General features: G+C 41.8%; 1 protein-coding gene across 1 annotated transcript; it reads left to right on the forward strand.

Annotated features, from left to right (window-relative positions):
• Nucleotides 1–8,707: 8,707 nt before the first annotated feature.
• Nucleotides 8,708–10,543, forward strand: LOC120882549 (TAF5-like RNA polymerase II p300/CBP-associated factor-associated factor 65 kDa subunit 5L). Its single transcript, XM_040266562.1, has 2 exons — nt 8,708–9,350; nt 9,435–10,543. The coding sequence occupies exons 1-2, from the start codon at nt 8,708–8,710 to the stop codon at nt 10,541–10,543; spliced, it is 1,752 nt and encodes a 583-aa protein (XP_040122496.1).
• The last annotated feature ends 7,356 nt before the right edge of the window (nt 10,544–17,899 follow it).

Below are 17,899 nucleotides of genomic sequence, written 5' to 3' on the forward strand. Positions count from 1 at the left end.
CATTGTTTCACCTTCTTCTCAACACTTGGTATTGTCAGGCTTCCTACTTTTCACAATCTTATGGGTATAAAATGGAATCTCCTTGCCGTCTTCCCATTTCTTCAGTTCAGTTCAGTCGCTCAGTTGTGTCCGACTCTTTGTGATCCCATGGACTGCAGCACGCCAGGCTTCCTTGTCCATCACCAACTCCTGGAGCTTGCTCAGACTCATGTCCATCAAGTTGGTGATGCCATCCAACCATCTCATCCTCTGTTGTCCCCTTCTCTTCCTGCCTTCAACCTTTCCCAGCATCAGGGTCTTTTTCTAATGAGTCGGCTTTTTGCATCAGATGCCCAAAGTATTGGAGCGTCAGCCTCAGTATCAGTCCTTCCAATGAACACCCAGGAATGATCTCCTAGGATTGACTGGTTGGATCTCCTTGTAGTCGAAGGGACTCTCAAGAGTCTTCTCCAACATCAAGGTTCAAAAGCATCAATTCTTCAGTGCTCAGCTTTCTTTATAGTCCCACTCTCACATCTATACATGACTACTAGAAAAACCATAGCTTTGACTAGATGGACCTTTGCTGGCAAAGTAACATCTCTTCTTTTTAATATGCTATCTAGGTTGGTCATAGCTTTTCTTCCAAGAAGCAAGGGTCTTTTAATTTCATAGCTGTAGTCACCATCTGCAGTGATTTTGGAGCCCAAGAAAATCAAGTCTGTCCCATTTCTTGATTACTAGTGAAGTTGTGCATCTCTTCATGTCATTTTCAAATCTTACAACTTTGTAAGGTAGGGATTATCATCATGACATCATAGAGAAAACCTGACACAGAGAGGTTATACTTAACCTCTCTTAACCTTATACCCATCCAAGGTCACCCAGCTACTAAGTGGTGGTTCAAGGATTCAAACCCAGGTCTGCCTAATCAAAACCCTCATGCTTATCAATCCTATTGTATTAACCACCCCATTTCTTTCCTACAGATTGTAAGAATCTTGGAGAAGTTGCTGTTCTAGGTCTCGTAAGACTGAGTATCCAATCACTGAAAAGGCTTTCTTTCTCAAAGCCTGAATTAGTAGCTGTTGACCCACCAAAGCTAATGTCTGTGCCCTTTCGGTATTAGCATTTATCAGAACAAGTCTTTGCAGGCATGGAATGACCTATTCTATCTAGCCCTTTGGGTTTCTGAGGCAGATATATTATTCTGTTTGCTTGGTGATGAACTTTTAGAATAATACTTAAATCATTCCATAAATACAGAGTGAGGGTTAGGAACCAGGAAACAGAGCTGAGAAAAAGTTGGCTTTTAATTTTTGCCATGTAAACTATTACTCTGGCAGGAAAGAGGGGATATTGTATTTTATAGAGTTGCCAATTACAAAGATGTCCGGAATATGCAATTAACCTACTACAGTTTTGTTGTTGTTGTTGTTGTTTTAATCAGGACCTCTTCTGCCCTGAGCTCCAGTTACCTCACAGAGGCCAAGGAGTGATCTGACCGAGGAGGGTGGTGTTGGCTCCAAGTGTTTAATTCCTGGGCTACTGCCAATGAGCCCAACTCCTGGCCCTCTATGAGACACCCTGAGAGGGAGCTGTCATGGGACAACCAATCCTTGTCTATGTCCTTGCCTCAGGGGCATAAGAGTAGAAGAAACACATACTTACAAATGCTTACCTGGGCACTGATTTTTTTTTTTTTTTTTGGATGTGGACCATTTTAAAGGTCTTTATTGAATTTGCTACAATATTCTATCTGTTTTATGTTTTGGTTTTTTGGCTGTGAGGCACGTAAGATCTTAGCTCCCAGACCAGGGATCGAACCCGCACCCCCTGCATTGGAGGTGAAGTCTTAACCACTAGACTGCCAGGAAAGTCCCCGGGCACTGATTTTTGGAGAGGAAAAAACAACCATAGCAACCTTGATATTTTAGATGCAAACAAATCATAGCTTTAAGATGTCTAGCATCTCTTTAGTCCACCTAAATGATTTCAGCAACAAAACAAGGGATAAAGAATGGGTCCCCTTGCAGGAATTTTGAAAATAATGCTAATCTATATCTTCACCTTGGAATCTCTAGGTAGAGGTGATCACAGGGTTCTTGTGATCTGGGTCCCTTCTACTTCCATATGAATTTTAGAATCATCTGATCAATTTCTTCAAAAGAGGCAGTCAGAATTTTGATAGGGAATGTGATAAATCTGTAGATCAATTTGGGGAGTGTTGTCATCTTAACAATATTAAATCTTCTAATTCATGAACATGATTATTTCCTTTTATTTAGGTCTTCTTTAAATTATTCAATGATGCTTTGTAGTTTTTAGTGTGCAGCAGGTCTTGTATTTCTTTTGTCAAATTTATTCTTAAGTATTTTTTGACAGTATTGTAAATGAAATTGCTTTTTTAATTTCATTTTTGGATTGTTCATTGCTAGTTATATAAAAATACAACTGATATTTGTATATTGATCTTCTATTCAGCAACTATGCTGAACTTATTTTTTAGTTCTAAGTTTTTGTGGATTCCTTAGGATTTTCAATATACAAAATCATGTCATCCACTAATAGAGATAGTTTTACTTCTTTCTAATCTTGATGCCTTTTATTCATTTTCCTTGCCTAACTGCCCTGGCTGAGACCTCCAGCATAACGTTGACTGGAAGTGGGGACAGCAAATCCTTGCATTGTTCTTGATCTTAAGGAGAAATTGTTCAGTCTTTCACTATTAAGTATGATATAACTTTCATGTTTTTGTAAATGCCCTTCAATAGCTTGAGGAAATGATCTGCTAGTTTTCTGAGCATTTCTATTATGAAAGTGTTGGATTTTGTCAAACGCTTCATCAGCATCTATTGAGATGATCATGTAGTTACTGTCCTTCATTCTATTGATATAATCTATTTAAATTGATTTTCACATGTTAAACCAAGCTTTTACCCCTGCTATTGATTACACTTGGTCATGGTATATAATCCTTTTAATATGTTGCTGGATTTAGTTTGCTACTATTTTGTGGAGAATTTTACATTATTACATTTGGGATATTGGCCTGTAGTTTTCTTTTATTCTAATACTATTTGTCCAATAATGGTATCAAAGCCTCATAGAATGAGTTGTGAAATATTCCCTCTTTTATTTTGTTAAAAAATTGGTGAAGGATTGGCTTGAATTTTCCTTTAAATGCTTGGTAGTATTCACCAGTGGAAACATTTGAGCTTGAGATTTTCTTTCTAAAAAGTTTATGACTACTATTTCAATCTCTTCAGTTGTTAGAAGTCTACTAAAATTTTCCCTTGCTTCTGGAGTCAGTTTTGGTAATTTGTATCTTTCTAGAATTTGTCCATTTTATCTAGACCATCTAATATGTTGGCATATAATATCTCATGTGAAAGTGTTAGTCACTTAGTTGTGTCCTTTGCGACCCCATGAACTGTAGCCCTCCCGGTACCCCCCATCCATGAAATTCTCCAGGCAAGAATACTGGAGTGGGTAGCCATTTCCTTCTCCAGGGGACCAAAGCTGGGTCTCCCTGAATTGCAGGCAGATTCTTTACCATCTGAGCCACCAGGGAATCCTCAAGAATAGTGGAGTGGGTAGCCATTTCCTTCTCCAGGGTATCTTCCCCATCCAGGAATTGAACCTGCAGGCAGATTCGTTACTATCTGAGTCACCAGGAAGCCCTATAATATCTCATAGAATTCCCTTATGATCCTTTTTACTCCTTCAAAGTTGGTAATAAAGTCTCCTCTTTCATTCCTGATTTTAGTTGAGTGTTCTTTTCTCAGTCAGTATAGCTAAAAGTTTGTCAATTTTGTTGATCTTTGCCAATAATCTAAATTTGGTTTCAATTTTCTTTATTGTTTTTCTATTTTGTTTCGTTTATTCCTGCTCTAATCTTCATTATTTCCTTCCTTCTGCTTGCTTTGGCTTTAGTTTGCTATTCTTTTGCTAATTTCCTAAGATTGAATATTAGGTCATTGAGATCTTCTTTCCTTTCTTCTTGAGTACTACTTTAGCTACATCTCATAATTTTGCTATGTTGTATTTTCATTTATTTTCTAATTTCCATTATGATTTTTTTCTTTGACTATTGGTTATTTAGGAGTACACTGTTTAATTTCCACGTATTTGGGAATCTGCTACATCTTCTTCTGTTATTGATTTCTAATTTTTTTTCATTGTGGTTGATTAATACACTTTGTATGACTTCCAATTCTTTTACATGTGTGGAAATGTGTTTTTGCAGTCCAGTGTATGGCCTATCTTAAATGTTCCATGTGCACTTGACATGAATGTGTATTTTGCTCTTGTTGGGTAGAGTGTTCTATAGATATATGATAGATCTAGTTGGTTTACAGTGTTGTTCAAGTCTTTTATGCAACAGCGATTTTTCAGAGGTCCTTATGCCACCAACTCTGGAAATAATTTTCCACTACAGTTACTTTAAGAGAAAATAGCTTTAGGATGATGCTCTCAAACAAAGAATTTTCTTTAGGTTGACAACATCAGTATTAATAAAACAACTTACTTAGTTTGTATTTGTCAGTCGAAGCTATAATCTTGTCTTTGGTTACTTCTACAAAATGATGTAGTTTGAAAATACTAGTGAAAAAGGTTTTTTTCTGGGCAATCTTTCAAACTATACTTAAGAAGTCAAATTATTTTGCTGGTAGTACTTACTACCAAAGGCTATGATTGAGTCTTTGAAAAAACCATGAAGAGAACAAAGTAATAAGAAAACATGAGAGGCTGAATTTTATTGGGATTTTGTTGTCTAGAGGATGTCTGGCAATTTCTGCAGAGATTTCTGTATGTCTTCACTGGATGGCACTACCAGTATCTAGTGGGTTGAGGCTAGGGATGCTGCTAAATATCCTATAATGCACAGGACAGGCCCCACAAGAGAAAAAGATTTGGTCTGGCATGCCAATGGTACTAAGACTGAGAAACCTTGCCCACAGATTAAATCCAATTTGTTGAGATCAAAATGGAGGAATTATTTAAATTATATTACTATAAAAATCATACTTTTTTTCATCATGAACATTTTAAGTGCCTTGATTTTGTTTCATGGAGGAAAGGACACCAGAGACATAAGCTAGAATTGCATTTTTTAAAGTTAATAGGTGACAAAATTGAAATTCAGGATGTATTACTGAAATCAACATAAGAGATTAGCATAAGATAAATAGCATTAATGGAAATCACCATTTGATAGGAAGTAATTTAGTTATTTCACACAGAGATTAATCATGGAGAGGTAGCATTTCCTTAAGGACTGAAAGGAACTAGAAAATTGATCAGCTACTCTTTCTCTGCAAAGCGGTAAGTACTTAGAATACCTTTAATAAAGTAATTTTGTTTTAGGTTCCATAGATTTGGTAAAGGTATTTAGGATTTTAGATTTTTAAAATATATACATATACATATATATATATATGTATATGTATGTATGTATTTTCCTGGTAGCTATGTACAGCATGTGGGATCTTAGTTCCCCCACCAAGGATTGAACCCACACTTCCTGCAGTGAAAGCCTGGAATCTTAACCACTGGACCACCAGGGAAGTCCCCTAGGATTTTAGATTTTTTTTTTGTCTAATAGGTAACTCTCATTTTCTAGAATCCATTGGTATATATGCTCCATGAGGGCAAAGATTGTTTAGTATTGTGTCAGGTATTCTGCTTTCTAGTTCTTTCTTGTGATCTAGAGTAGGAGTCAGCACCTTTTCTATAAATGGTAAGATAAGAGATATTTTCACCTTTGCAGAATATATAATTCACATTACAACTGCCCAGGTAGGGTCTTCAGTTGGTCTTGTAATTGGTTGTTGTTTATTTATATGAAAACTACTGCTGTCTATATTTGATTTTACCACCAAAAATGTACTAAAATTCCAGATCATTTGTAACAGTTTTTTAGTTCATGCTGTTGGGTTTTCTAGCAATAATTTATATTATTATATATACAAAAAATATATAAAATTATACATATTTTATTCATAATAACTTTACCTCTTCTTTCCCAATTTTTATGCCTTTTGATTTCTCTAGTCTAATTGTTTTTGCTAAAAATTTTAAAATAATAACAACAATGGTAATAAAAACTATCCTTTTCCTGATTTTAATGGGAAAAGCTTCCCCATTTTCCCATAAATCATAATAGTGAGTTTTTCGTTAAATTCCATCATGGTAAGAAAGTAAATTAATCAATTCCTATTTTATTAATAGTTCATTTAAAATTGTGAATATATGTTTCATTTATCAAATGCCTTCTCTATTAAAAAAGTATTATGTCATTTTCTTTTGATTTGTTAACCTGCCAGTCTCCAGCTTATTTAGTCTTTCAAACAGATTTTTCAGTTCAGTTCAGTCACTCAGTCATGTCCAACTCTTTGCGACCCCATGAATTGCAGCATGCCAGGCCTCCCTGTCCATCACCAACTCCCGGAGTTCACTCAAACTCACATCCATCGAGTCGGTGATGTCATCCAGCCATCTCATCCTCTGTTGTCCCCTTCTCCTCCTGCTCCCAATCCCTCCCAGCATCAGAGTCTTTTCCAATGAGTCAACTCTTTGCATGAGGTGGCCAAAGTACTGGAGTTTCAGCTTTAGCATCATTCCTTCCGAAGAACACCCAGGACCCATCTCCTCCCACAATTATAAGGTAGAGTCAAATATCATCATGTCTAAGGACCTAGCTTCCAGCCCTCACTGTTGTCTAGTTCCAATCACAGTTCTAGCTGCCAGCTTAAACAAGATGCTCATGGCCTCTTCCACAGGTTAGATCCTCTTGGACAGAGTTCCCTGAGAGAGACTCCCAGTGTCCTTTTGTCTTTATTTATTATCCTCTGGAATTATATTCTCTAACATCTACAATCCCAAGGCTATTGCCAGCCTTCCATACTGTCATCCACTCATTCATGGTGGGAAATGTTTATCTAAGAGTATTTACTCCTACTTTCACAAGCAGGATATTTGTGGTGTGTTTGTATTGTGTTTCCCATTATTTCTTTCCCCAGCACTTCCAGGCTGGGGTTCAGTTCAGTTGCTCAGTCGTGTCCGACTCTTTGTGACCCCATGAATCGCAGCACGCCAGGCCTCCCCATCCATCACCAACTCCTGGAGTTCACTCAAACTCATGTCTATCGAGTCGGTGATGCCATCCAGCCATCTCATCCTCTGTCATCCCCTTCTCCTCCTGCCCCCAATCCCTCCCAGCATCAGGGTCTTTTCCAATGAGTCAACTCTTCACATGAGGTGGCCAAAGTACTGGAGTTTCAGCTTCAGCATCATTCCTTCCAAAGAACATCCAGGACTGATCTCCTTCAGAATGGACTAGTTGGATCTCCTTGCAGTCCAAGGCACTCTCAAGAGTCTTCCCCAATACCACAGTTCAAAAGCATCAATTCTTCGGCACTCAGCTTTCTTCACAGTCCAACTCTCACATCCATACACGACTATTGGAAAAATCATAGCCTTGACTAGATGGACCTTTGTTGGCAAAGTAATGTCTCTGCTTTTGAATATGCTATCTAGGTTGGTCATAACTTTCCTTCCAAGGAGTAAGCTTTTTTTAATTTCATGGCTGCAATCACCATCTGCAGTGATTTTAGAGCCCCCCAAAATAAAGTCTGACATTGTTTCCTCTGTTTCCCCATCTATTTCCCATGAAGTGATGGGACCAGATGCCATGATCTTAGTAGGCTGGGGTTGCCCACAAGAGAAAGCCCCATGAGATTTAGAAGTTAAGAAGTTAAGCAGCACAGGGCAGCAAAGGAGATGCAGACATAAAGAACCAACTTTTGCAATGAACATTTATAATAGCTAGGACATGGAAGCACCCTAGATAGCCTTCAGCAGAGGAATGGATAAAGAAGCCATGGTACATGTACACAGTGGAATATTACTCAGCTATAAAAATGAACACATTAAAAAAATGAACACATTTGAATCAATTCTAATGAGGTGGATCAAATTGGAGCCTATTGTACAGAGTGAAGTAAGTAAGAAGGAGAAACACAAATACTGTATATTAACGTATATATATGGAATTTAGAAAGATGGTAATGATGAGCCTATATGCAGGGCAGCAAAAGAGACTTAAAGAACAGACTTTTGGACCTGTTGGAGAAGGTGAGGGTGGGATGATTTGAGAGAATAGCACTGAAACATCTATATCACCATATGTAAAACAGATGACCAGTGCAAGTTCGCTGCATGAAGCAGGGCACTCAAAACTGATGCTCTAGGACAACCCGGAGGAATGGGGTGGGAAGGGGGGGGGGGGGGGGCGTGGTTCAGGATGGTGGGACACATGTGTACCTGTCACTGATTCATGTCCATGTATGGCAAAAAAAAAAAATCACAATATTGTAAAGTAATTATCCTCCAATTGAAATAAATACATCAATTATATATAAAAACAACAACAGACTTTGGGGCCCCAGTGGCCCGGCCCGGCCAGCGACAGCTCTGCGCATTAGTCAGTCAGGTGGTGGCTGCCCAGAGCCACAACATGGCGATGGGGGTGTGGGGAAAGGGGGTGGGGGAGGAGAGGGATGGGTAGGGAGGGACGGTCTGGGGTCGGGGAGAGGGAGGGGCGGCGTAGGGCAGGGGCGGGGAGGGGGTGGCTGAGCCTGCCGGGAAAGACGGAAGTGGTTGTGGGGCAACCCCGGCAGCAGCGGCCGGCACAGGAAGCGGAAGCTGCCTGGGATCTTCAGTCATGGCGCAGTTTCGCACCGAGGAGATGCAGACGGCCGTGTCCTGCTACCTCAAACGCCGGCAGTACCGGGGCGGGGACGGCCCACCGAAGCAAGGCCTGCAACTGTCACAGAGCGTCCAGGATATGGCTACCAGACTCGCAGTCCAGTCAGAATCTGGTTGTGCCAACACAGTGTCTTGCCAGGCAGACCCCCAGCAATATGAAGTACAGTTCGGACGGCTGTGGGATTTTCTCATGGACTCTGACTCCCAGCATAGCGACAAACTGATGCCTCTCCTCTACCCTCTGTTTGTCTACCTCCATCTCGACCTGGTCCAGAACAGTTCAAAGAGCACAGCGGAAAGCTTTTACAGCCGCTTCCATGGAATGTTTCTCCAGAATGCCAGCCAGAAGGACGTCATTGAGCAGCTCCAGACCACCCAGACCATCCAAGACATCCTGTCTAACTTCCGGCTGCGGGCCTTCCTGGACAACAAGTACGTGGTTCGTCTGCCGGAAGACAGCTACAACTACCTTCTCTGCTACCTCCAGAGTGACAACAACACCGCGCTGTGCAGAGTCCTCACCTGGCACATCCACCTGGACGTGCACCCCGCCGAGAGGATGGACTACCAGCTCTATGCCAGCGGTGGCTCCTCCAGCGGTGAGGGCGGCTGCTCCAGTGGTGAGGGCGGCTCCTCCAGTGGTGAGGGCAGCTCCTCCAGAGGCCAGGGCAGCTCCTCCAGAGGCCAGGGTGGTGGCCTGGAGCCCACCGACCTGCCCATGTACATCCTGCAGAAAGAGGAGGATCTGGACATCCTTCAGGAGACCATCAAGTGCATCCAGGATGGCCCCCCCTCCCTCACTACCATCTACACCTACACCTTCTACAACACTGAGGAGCTGCTGAACACGGCGGAGGCCTCCCCCGACAACAAGCTGCTCGCCGCGGGCTTTAACAACTCCTGTATAAAACTGTGGAGTCTGACTTCCAAGTTTAAATCCAAGCCCCATCAAGTAGACATGTCCCGCATCCACTTGACTTATGATACGCTCGAGGTCGACGAGGAGGACAAGACAGCCAAGGAGATGAAGGTTCTGCAGGGACACTGCGGGCCGGTGTACAGCACTAGGTTCCTCCCGGACAGCTCGGCGCTACTCTCCTGCTCTGAAGACACGTCCATCAGGTACTGGGACCTGGAGAGCTTCACTAACACCGTGCTGTACCAGGGCCACGCCTACCCCGTGTGGGACCTGGACATCAGCCCGCACAGCCTGTTCTTTGCCAGCGCGTCCTACGACCGCACGGCGCGGCTGTGGTCGTTTGATCGGACTTACCCACTGCGAATCTACGCCGGGCACCTGGCGGATGTGGACTGTGTCAAGTTCCACCCCAATTCAAACTATTTAGCCACGGGCTCGACAGACAAGACGGTGCGGCTGTGGAGTGCCCAGCAGGGGAACTCGCTGAGACTCTTCACAGGCCACTGCGGCCCCGTGCGCTGTCTGGCCTTTTCCCCCAACGGTCAGTACCTGGTGTCAGCGGGCGAGGACCAGCTGCTGAAGCTGTGGGACCTGGCATCTGGGACCCTCTACAAAGAGCTACAGGGCCACACAGATGACATCACCAGCGTCACCTTCAGCCTGGACAGCAGCCTGATTGCATCAGCATCCATGGATAACTCCGTGCGTATCTGGGACATCAAGAGCAAGTACAACAGCACGCCCGCCGATGGCTCGTCCAGTGAGCTCCTGGGCGTCTACACCAGCCAGATGAGCAATGTGCTGAATGTGCAGTTCATGGCTGGCAACTGCCTGCTGGTGACCGGAATCAGAGAAGAAAATCAGGAACACTGATTTATACTTTTGAGGTAACGGACTGGGCAGTGCGAAGGGTTCCAGACAGCAAGTCTTGTGACAGACAGATGGAATCACTGACTGTAAGACTCCCCTTGTCCTCCCTTGCCCCGCAGATGTCCCGAGGCCACCACCCTTCATTCAGCCCCCAGGTGTGGAAGGACAGGGGGAGGCAGGGTGGTAACGGGGAACAAACAGGAGATCAGAAATCCCGGAGATGCTGCTGTGTCCTCGAGTGGCCCCTTCCTGTCTTTGGCGCCAAGGTGTCCTCGCCCTGCCAGGGCTGCACTTGGCTGGAGGATGTTTGCCAGATGCCCTCGCCAGGAGCAGTGCTGCAGGGTTACTGGGTGGAAGGGACTCCATCCCGGTAGGCATGCAGGGGTGGGATGTAGGAAGGGGGCAGGGTTATCCTGGCAAATGCCTTTCCTTTTCCCTTTCCTTTTCCCTAATTACAGAGAACCAGGGCTTTTTTTTATGATTACTGTTATAATTATTCTTGAGAAGAAACCTAGCACTGGCAGAGGGGGCCTTTGCTGCTCTCATCTTTCAGGTTTTACTCCTGGCACTGGCTGTGATACTTGGAATTTAGAGGTGCAGAGACGTCACAGAACTTGGTCGCATAGTGTATTGGGAGAAAGGGAAAGTTTCTGGGTGACAGATTACTCTGGATGACATGTTTCAGGAAGGGGGTGGGTGGGTTTGATTGAGAAAGTCGGGCTCTTGCAGCAGGGGTGGGAAAGATTCTTTTCGTGTCTGCACTTCTATTAACAATTCTCTCTCTTGAAAGGACAGATTGTAGTAAAGAAATGAAAATACTTAGAAGTGAGAAGTCGAAAGATAAAATTAGAAAATGTCAAATTTCCAAATGATTCTGAGGTGTGGCTTTTCCAACATCTTTCCTCCTGAGATGGTCCTGCCCACCTTCTGCTTTGCAATAGCAGTTTAATGAACAGTCTGTGAAACACATGCATACAAATACATGCATCGAAAACTACGTTCTGGGGCTGAGGCGACTTCTAATTTGTGGGAAAAAGATTAAATATTTCTGTTTTCTGAAAAGTTATTTTGTATTTTGTTTTTTATTAAAATATATTTAGTTTCTAAAAAAGAACAGACTTTTGGACTCTGGGAGAAGGCAAGGGTGGGATGATCTGAGAGAATAGCATTGAAACATGTATATTACCATATGTAAAATAGATGACCAGTGCAAGTTCAATGCATGAAGCAGGGCACTCAAAGCCAGTGCTCTGGGACAACCCAGAGGGATGGGGTAGGGAGGGAAGTGGGAGGGGGGGTTCAGGATGGGGGGACACATGTATACCTGTGGCCCATTCATGTCGATGTATGGCAAAAACCATCACAATATTATAAAGCAATTATCCTCCAATTTAAATAAACTAATCTTTTTTTAAAAAGAAGATAAGCAGCAGCTATTTTAGCTGCTATATTTACAGCCCAGCTGTAGAGTACCAGGAGAGCTGCCACTGATCTGCTGGTTCACCTTGTTGGCCAGAGGCAGTACTCAGTGCTTTGGGTAGCCTTCAGAAGCTGGTTTTGCCATGGCACTGCATGTGTGCTTGTCCCAGAGAAGCTAAGGAGGGAAGCTGTCAGGAGATGACAAGCACACATGCAGTGCCATGGCAAAACCAGCTTCTCCTGAAGGCTACCCACAGCACTGAGGCTGGAGGTTGAAAGAGACAGATCCAGCTTCTCATTTGTCTTTGGTCTCATCTATGCCCAGCTCACCTCCAACTGCTGGTCTGGCTGAACTGCCAGCTCAACACTAGATGCAGAGAAAATAGCCTTATGTGACTTGCTCTACCATCCCCACAATAAGCCCCATAATAAACCTTTTACGTTATACATAGTGTTTTTACTTCTCTATTAAACTCTGATTATTCTCCTAGAAATTATTTCACCTATTCTCATTAATGACTTCAGCAAGTCTGCTGGTACAACCTTATTTGGTACAGAATCATTGAAATTTTATATATTTTATGTCCTAAGTTACACATCAATTTTAAAATGTGACTGAATCAACTTGAAGAATATCTCTTTGTTTCTCAAGTGCTAGTGAATTATATTTTTCTGAGGGAAAATGGTCTCCTGAATGGAAGCCACTGAAATTGTTCGTGATGTATACTGACTCAGCAATTCTAATAATCAGATTTCAGTCAAATCACTACATGGGTGTCCTGGGAGACCTTTGGTCAATGTGGAAGTTTTAATTGTTCTGGATTGGACAGAGGAGCCTGGTGGGCTGCGGTCCATAGCGTCACAAAGAGTCAAGACACTGCTGAAGTGACTTAGCTCACATGCCCTGACTTAACCATTTAATACACAATTAGTGATTTTTCCACTCTTATGGGAAACAGGACTGGAAATTGGGACTTTTTTCTTTTTTACTTAAGTAGGTCACACTGTGTCCATGTTCCTAAAGACAGTTTTATGCACTTCAATGACTGAAACATGTACTGCTTAAATATTTCTGTGAACAATTTCCCTCAGCCCAGAGGTGAGGCCAGCTTGCTATGTCATATTTTTGCATTTGGCTGATGATGTATTTTCTGTCACCTACAATTTGAGGAATTCATCCTCTTATGGGAAAAACCTGGGTTCATCAATTCCCAGCATGTCTCAAGCTCAGCACGATACAGATTTGGAGCCAGATAATTCTTTGTTGGGTGGACTGTTTAGTAACATCCCAGGCATCTGCCCACTAGATCCCAGTAGCAGCTCCACCTTGAGTCACCCTAAGTTCTGACAACCAAAACTATCTTCAGACTTTGTTCCACGTGCCCTAGCAGGGAGGGGGGAGGAGGAGAATCACCCTGTCTGATTACCACTGAGCATTTTGATTCCGACACACCTGGACATGGGTTAGGGAGAGAAGAAATCTCACATGTGGAAGCTATAAGTCATGGCAGGCACCATATGAATACATTTATCCCTCTGTATTCAAGGGGGATGGGTTCTAGGACCCTTGAAGATACCAAAATCCATGGATGCTCAATCCCTTACATGAACAGGGTAGTATTTGTAGAATTTGGCCTTCCCTGGTGGCTCAGATGGTAAAGTGCCTGTCTGCAATGCAGGAGACCTGGGTTTGATCCCTGGGTTGGGAAGATCCCCTGGAGAAGGAAATGGCAGCCCACTCCAGTACTCGTGCTTAGAAAATCCCATGGATGGAGGAGCCTGGCAGGCTACAGTACATGGGGTCACAAAGAGTCGGACACAACTGAGCGACTTCATTTCACTTACACAATCCTCTCATATACTATTTTTAATTTTAATTTTTAATTAGAGGATAATTACAATACTGTGATGGTTTCTGCCATACATCAACATGAACTGGCCAGCCATATACTTTAAATCATGTCTAGATTACTCATAATACCTAATACTATGTAAATACCATGTAAATAGTTGCTGGTGTGTGGCAAATTCCAGTTTTACTTTTCTGGAATTGGTTCTACTTTTTTTTTTTTTCTGAGTATTTTTGATCTGCAGTTAGTTGAGTCTGCAAATGCAGGACCCAGGGATCCAGAGGGCTGAGTATAATGCTTAACATTGTTTGGGGAAGAGAATAAGAGATTCTCTAGGGACCCCTCTGCAAAGTCAAGGGTATGATCTTCATCACTGCCAAATGATGGGCCAGAATGGAGTAGGATACCATCTTGCTTAAGTAGCAGAATATATTAATATATGATTCTCTCTGTGGCTCTGTCTCAGCTTCCCTGGGGAAATAAGTAAATTTGAGCCTGTGCTGTGCTGTGCTTAGTCGTTCAGTTGTGTCCAACTCTTTATGACCCCATGGACTGTAGCCTGCCAGGCTCCTCTGTCCATGAGATTCTCCAGGCAAGAATACTGGAGTGGGTTGCCATGCCCTCCTCCAGGGGATCTTCCCAACCCATGGATGGAACCCAGGTCTACCTGCATTGTAGGAGGATTCTTTACCATCTGAGCCACCAGGGAAACCCCAAGTTTGAGTCTGAGGGTTGCTAATTATATTCACTGACTTAATGATAGGTATCACAACAGAAAAGTAGTCAGTTGGTCAACTGAATGAAACTAGGACACTTTCTAACACCATACACAAAAATAAACTTGAAATGGATTAAAGACCTAAATGTAAGACCAGAAACTATAAAACTCTTAGAGGAAAACATAGGCAGAACACTCTCTGACATAAATCACAGCAAGATCCTCTATGACTCACCTCGCAGAATAATGGAAATAAAAACAAAAATAAACAAATCAGACCTAATTAAACTTAAAAGCTTTTGCACAATGAAGGAAACTATAAGCAAAGTGAAAAGAGAGCCCTCAGAATGGGAGAAAATAATAGCAAATGAAACAACTGACAAAGAATTAATCTCCAAAATATACAAGCAGCTCATGCAGCTATCAATACCAGAATAATGAACAATCCAATCAAAAAGTGGGCAAAAAACCTAAACAGACATTTCTCCAAAGAAGACATATAGATGGCTAATAAACACATTGAAAGATGCTCAACATCACTCATTATTAGAGAAATGCAAATCAAAATGACGAGGTATCACCTCACACCAGTCAGAATGGCCATCATCAAAAAGTCTATAAACAATAAATGCTGGAGAGGGTGTAGAGAAAGGGGAACCCTCTCTTACATTGTTGGTGGGAATGCAAACTGGTACAGCCACTATGGAGAACAGTGTGGAGATTCCTTAAAAAAACTGGGAATAGAATTGCCGTACAACCCAGCAATCCCACTGCTGGACATACACCCTGAGGAAACCAGAATTGAAAGAGACACATGTACCCCAGTGTTCACTGCAGCACTGTTTACAATAGCCAGGACATGGAAGCAACCTAGATGTCCATCGGCAGATGAATGGATAAGGAAGTTGTGGTACATATATACAATGGAATATCTCAGCTATTAAAAGGAACACATTTGAGTCAGTTCTAATGAGGTGTATGAACAGAGTGAAGTAAATCAGAAAGAGAAAGACAAATACTGTATATTAACAATGACGGTACTGATGATTCTACAAGCAGGGCAGCAAAGGAGACACAGAGGTAAAGAATAGACTTTTGGACTCTGGAAAAGGAGAGGGTGGGATGATTTGAGAGAATAGCATTGGAACATATACACTACCATATGTAAAACAGATGACCAGTGCAAGATTGATGCATGAAGCAGAACACCCAAAGCTGGTGTTCTGGGACAACTTAGAGGGATAGGATGAGGAGGGAGGTGGGAAGGGGGTTCAGGATGCAGGGGACACATGTATACCTATGGCCCATTCATGTTGATGTATGGCAGAAACCATCATAATATTGTAAAGTAATTATTCTCCAATTAAATTAATTTAAAAAAATAACCACTTATACAGTAAAAAAGCAAAAAATATTACCTCTGGACTTTAGTTTCCAGTAATACAGTAGACAAAATATTTCAGATTGACCCTCCTGCTGAGAAAAATTTTAAATACTGGATTAAAAAAGTTATTAAAAGAGCTGATAGCAGGCAAGAAAGACAGGAAAACATAGGCAATAAGATGGAAACCCAGAGAGGTAAGTAGTGCACCAAAGCAGTCTTTGACATTGAGAGTAGTGGCCAAACTGATGTGAACTTGAACTTCAGTGTCACACTTCTCTGGGGCATGAATACAGGAGAAGAAACCAAGGGCCTGCCTAAAAGGCAGAGTCTACACAAAAGTCCTCATCATAACACTGGGAACCCAAAGGGTTATAGTCTCAAGGAACTGCAATGAAAATTACTCTCTAAATCTTTGTACTGAGAAGAGAGAGAGGAGATTCCCTCAGGAAGATGTAATAATAAGCTGCCTTTTTGGAGCCTGCTGCTGCTGCTAAGTCGCTTCAGTCGTGTCCGACTCTGTGCGACCCCACAGATGGCAGCCCACCAGGCTCCCCTGTCCCTGGGATTCTCCAGGCAAGAACACTGGAGTGGGTTGCCATTTCCTTCTCCAATGCAGGAAAGTGAAAAGTGAAAGTGAAGTCGCTCAGTCGGGTCCGACTCTTCGTGACCCCATGGACTGCAGCCTACCAGGCTCCTCCGTCCATGGGATTTTCCAGGCACGAGTACTGGAGTGGGTTGCCATTGCCTTCCCCGCTGCTTTGGAGCCTAGACAGCCCCAATTCACATTTCTTATAACACATATGGGTGTTCAACAAAACCTGAAACCAATAATCTAGTAGTTTTAGGCTGGATAAGTACCCACAGCTGACAGATGAGAGCAAAAAGTCAGTTATCTCTACACTAGGAACTCTACTCCAAATCTCCAAGCATTCCAGCACATAAAATTTTTTAAGGAATACAAGCAAGAGGCAAAAGAAATCATGAAAAAGAAGGCAGGAAAGTACAGTACCATGAGTGAGAATTTGTAGAAAAAAATAAGAGCAAGGAGAAACAGACCTATCAAGATTTCACATATTAGTCATAGACTAAAAACAGCTTATGAAAGTAAAATAAATAATGAATAACTTTAAACATACATGCAGGGAACAAGAAATTGTGAAAAATAGCCATACAAATTTGAAACACAACTTTTAGGAGTTAAAAATAAATAACTCAAAAGGGACTTTGGAATATTTATCAGAAGAAATTAATCAGAATGCATGAGAGAGACAAAAGTAAGGCAAATGTGAAAGAGAGGTTATAAGATACATAGAATAGCATGAGAAAACTAATCAGAATTATAGATAGCAAAGAGAAAGCAAACAGGCACAGGTAATATCTGAACACACAGTACAATAAAATAAAGTCACAGGACATATTCAGTCAACATGAATTCATAATTCATGTTCACAGGACATGTTCATTACAGAATATAAATACAAAATATCAAATAAGAAACATTGAGTTTAATCCAGAAACATAAGACTGTTCTAGTATTTAGAAATCAAACAATAACAAGAAACATGGAAATATGTCAACTCAGTAATTGCAGAAAAAGCATTTGAAAAAAAAACCCACACCATTCATAATATTAAAAAAAGTATTCCAAATCTTTAAGAAACATCAGAATAGGAGGGAACTACCTTAACCTGATAAGAGCAACTATTATGTTAAAATATATGAAACTGCTGTTTTTGTAAGTCAGAAATGGTCAAATGCCACCAATTTTTATATTTTTCAATCTAATATGAAGTGTTATAACAAACATCATAGTCAATGAGGACATCCTAAAAGCCCTGTCTCTGATGTTCAGATACAAGGTGAGGGGCTCACTCATCACTTTCATTTAATACTGTGCTGATGTCTTGGTCAAGGCAACAGGGCATGAAAGAGAAACATAAGGCAAATTGGAAAGAAAGAGATCAAGTATCATTATTTACAGGGGATGT

This window comes from Oryx dammah, unplaced genomic scaffold (genome assembly GCF_014754425.2).
Source record: "Oryx dammah isolate SB20612 unplaced genomic scaffold, SCBI_Odam_1.1 HiC_scaffold_23, whole genome shotgun sequence".
Classification (NCBI taxonomy): Eukaryota; Metazoa; Chordata; class Mammalia; order Artiodactyla; family Bovidae; genus Oryx; species Oryx dammah.

Bases quoted from the DNA above. Each gene is read 5' to 3' on its own strand.
- LOC120882549 (XM_040266562.1), top strand. From the start codon at position 8,708: ATGGCGCAGTTTCGCACCGAGGAGATGCAGACGGCCGTGTCCTGCTAC. The intron at 9,351-9,434 runs GTGAGGGCGGCT...GCTCCTCCAGAG, and splicing joins CAGCGGTGGCTCCTCCAGCG to GCCAGGGTGGTGGCCTGGAG.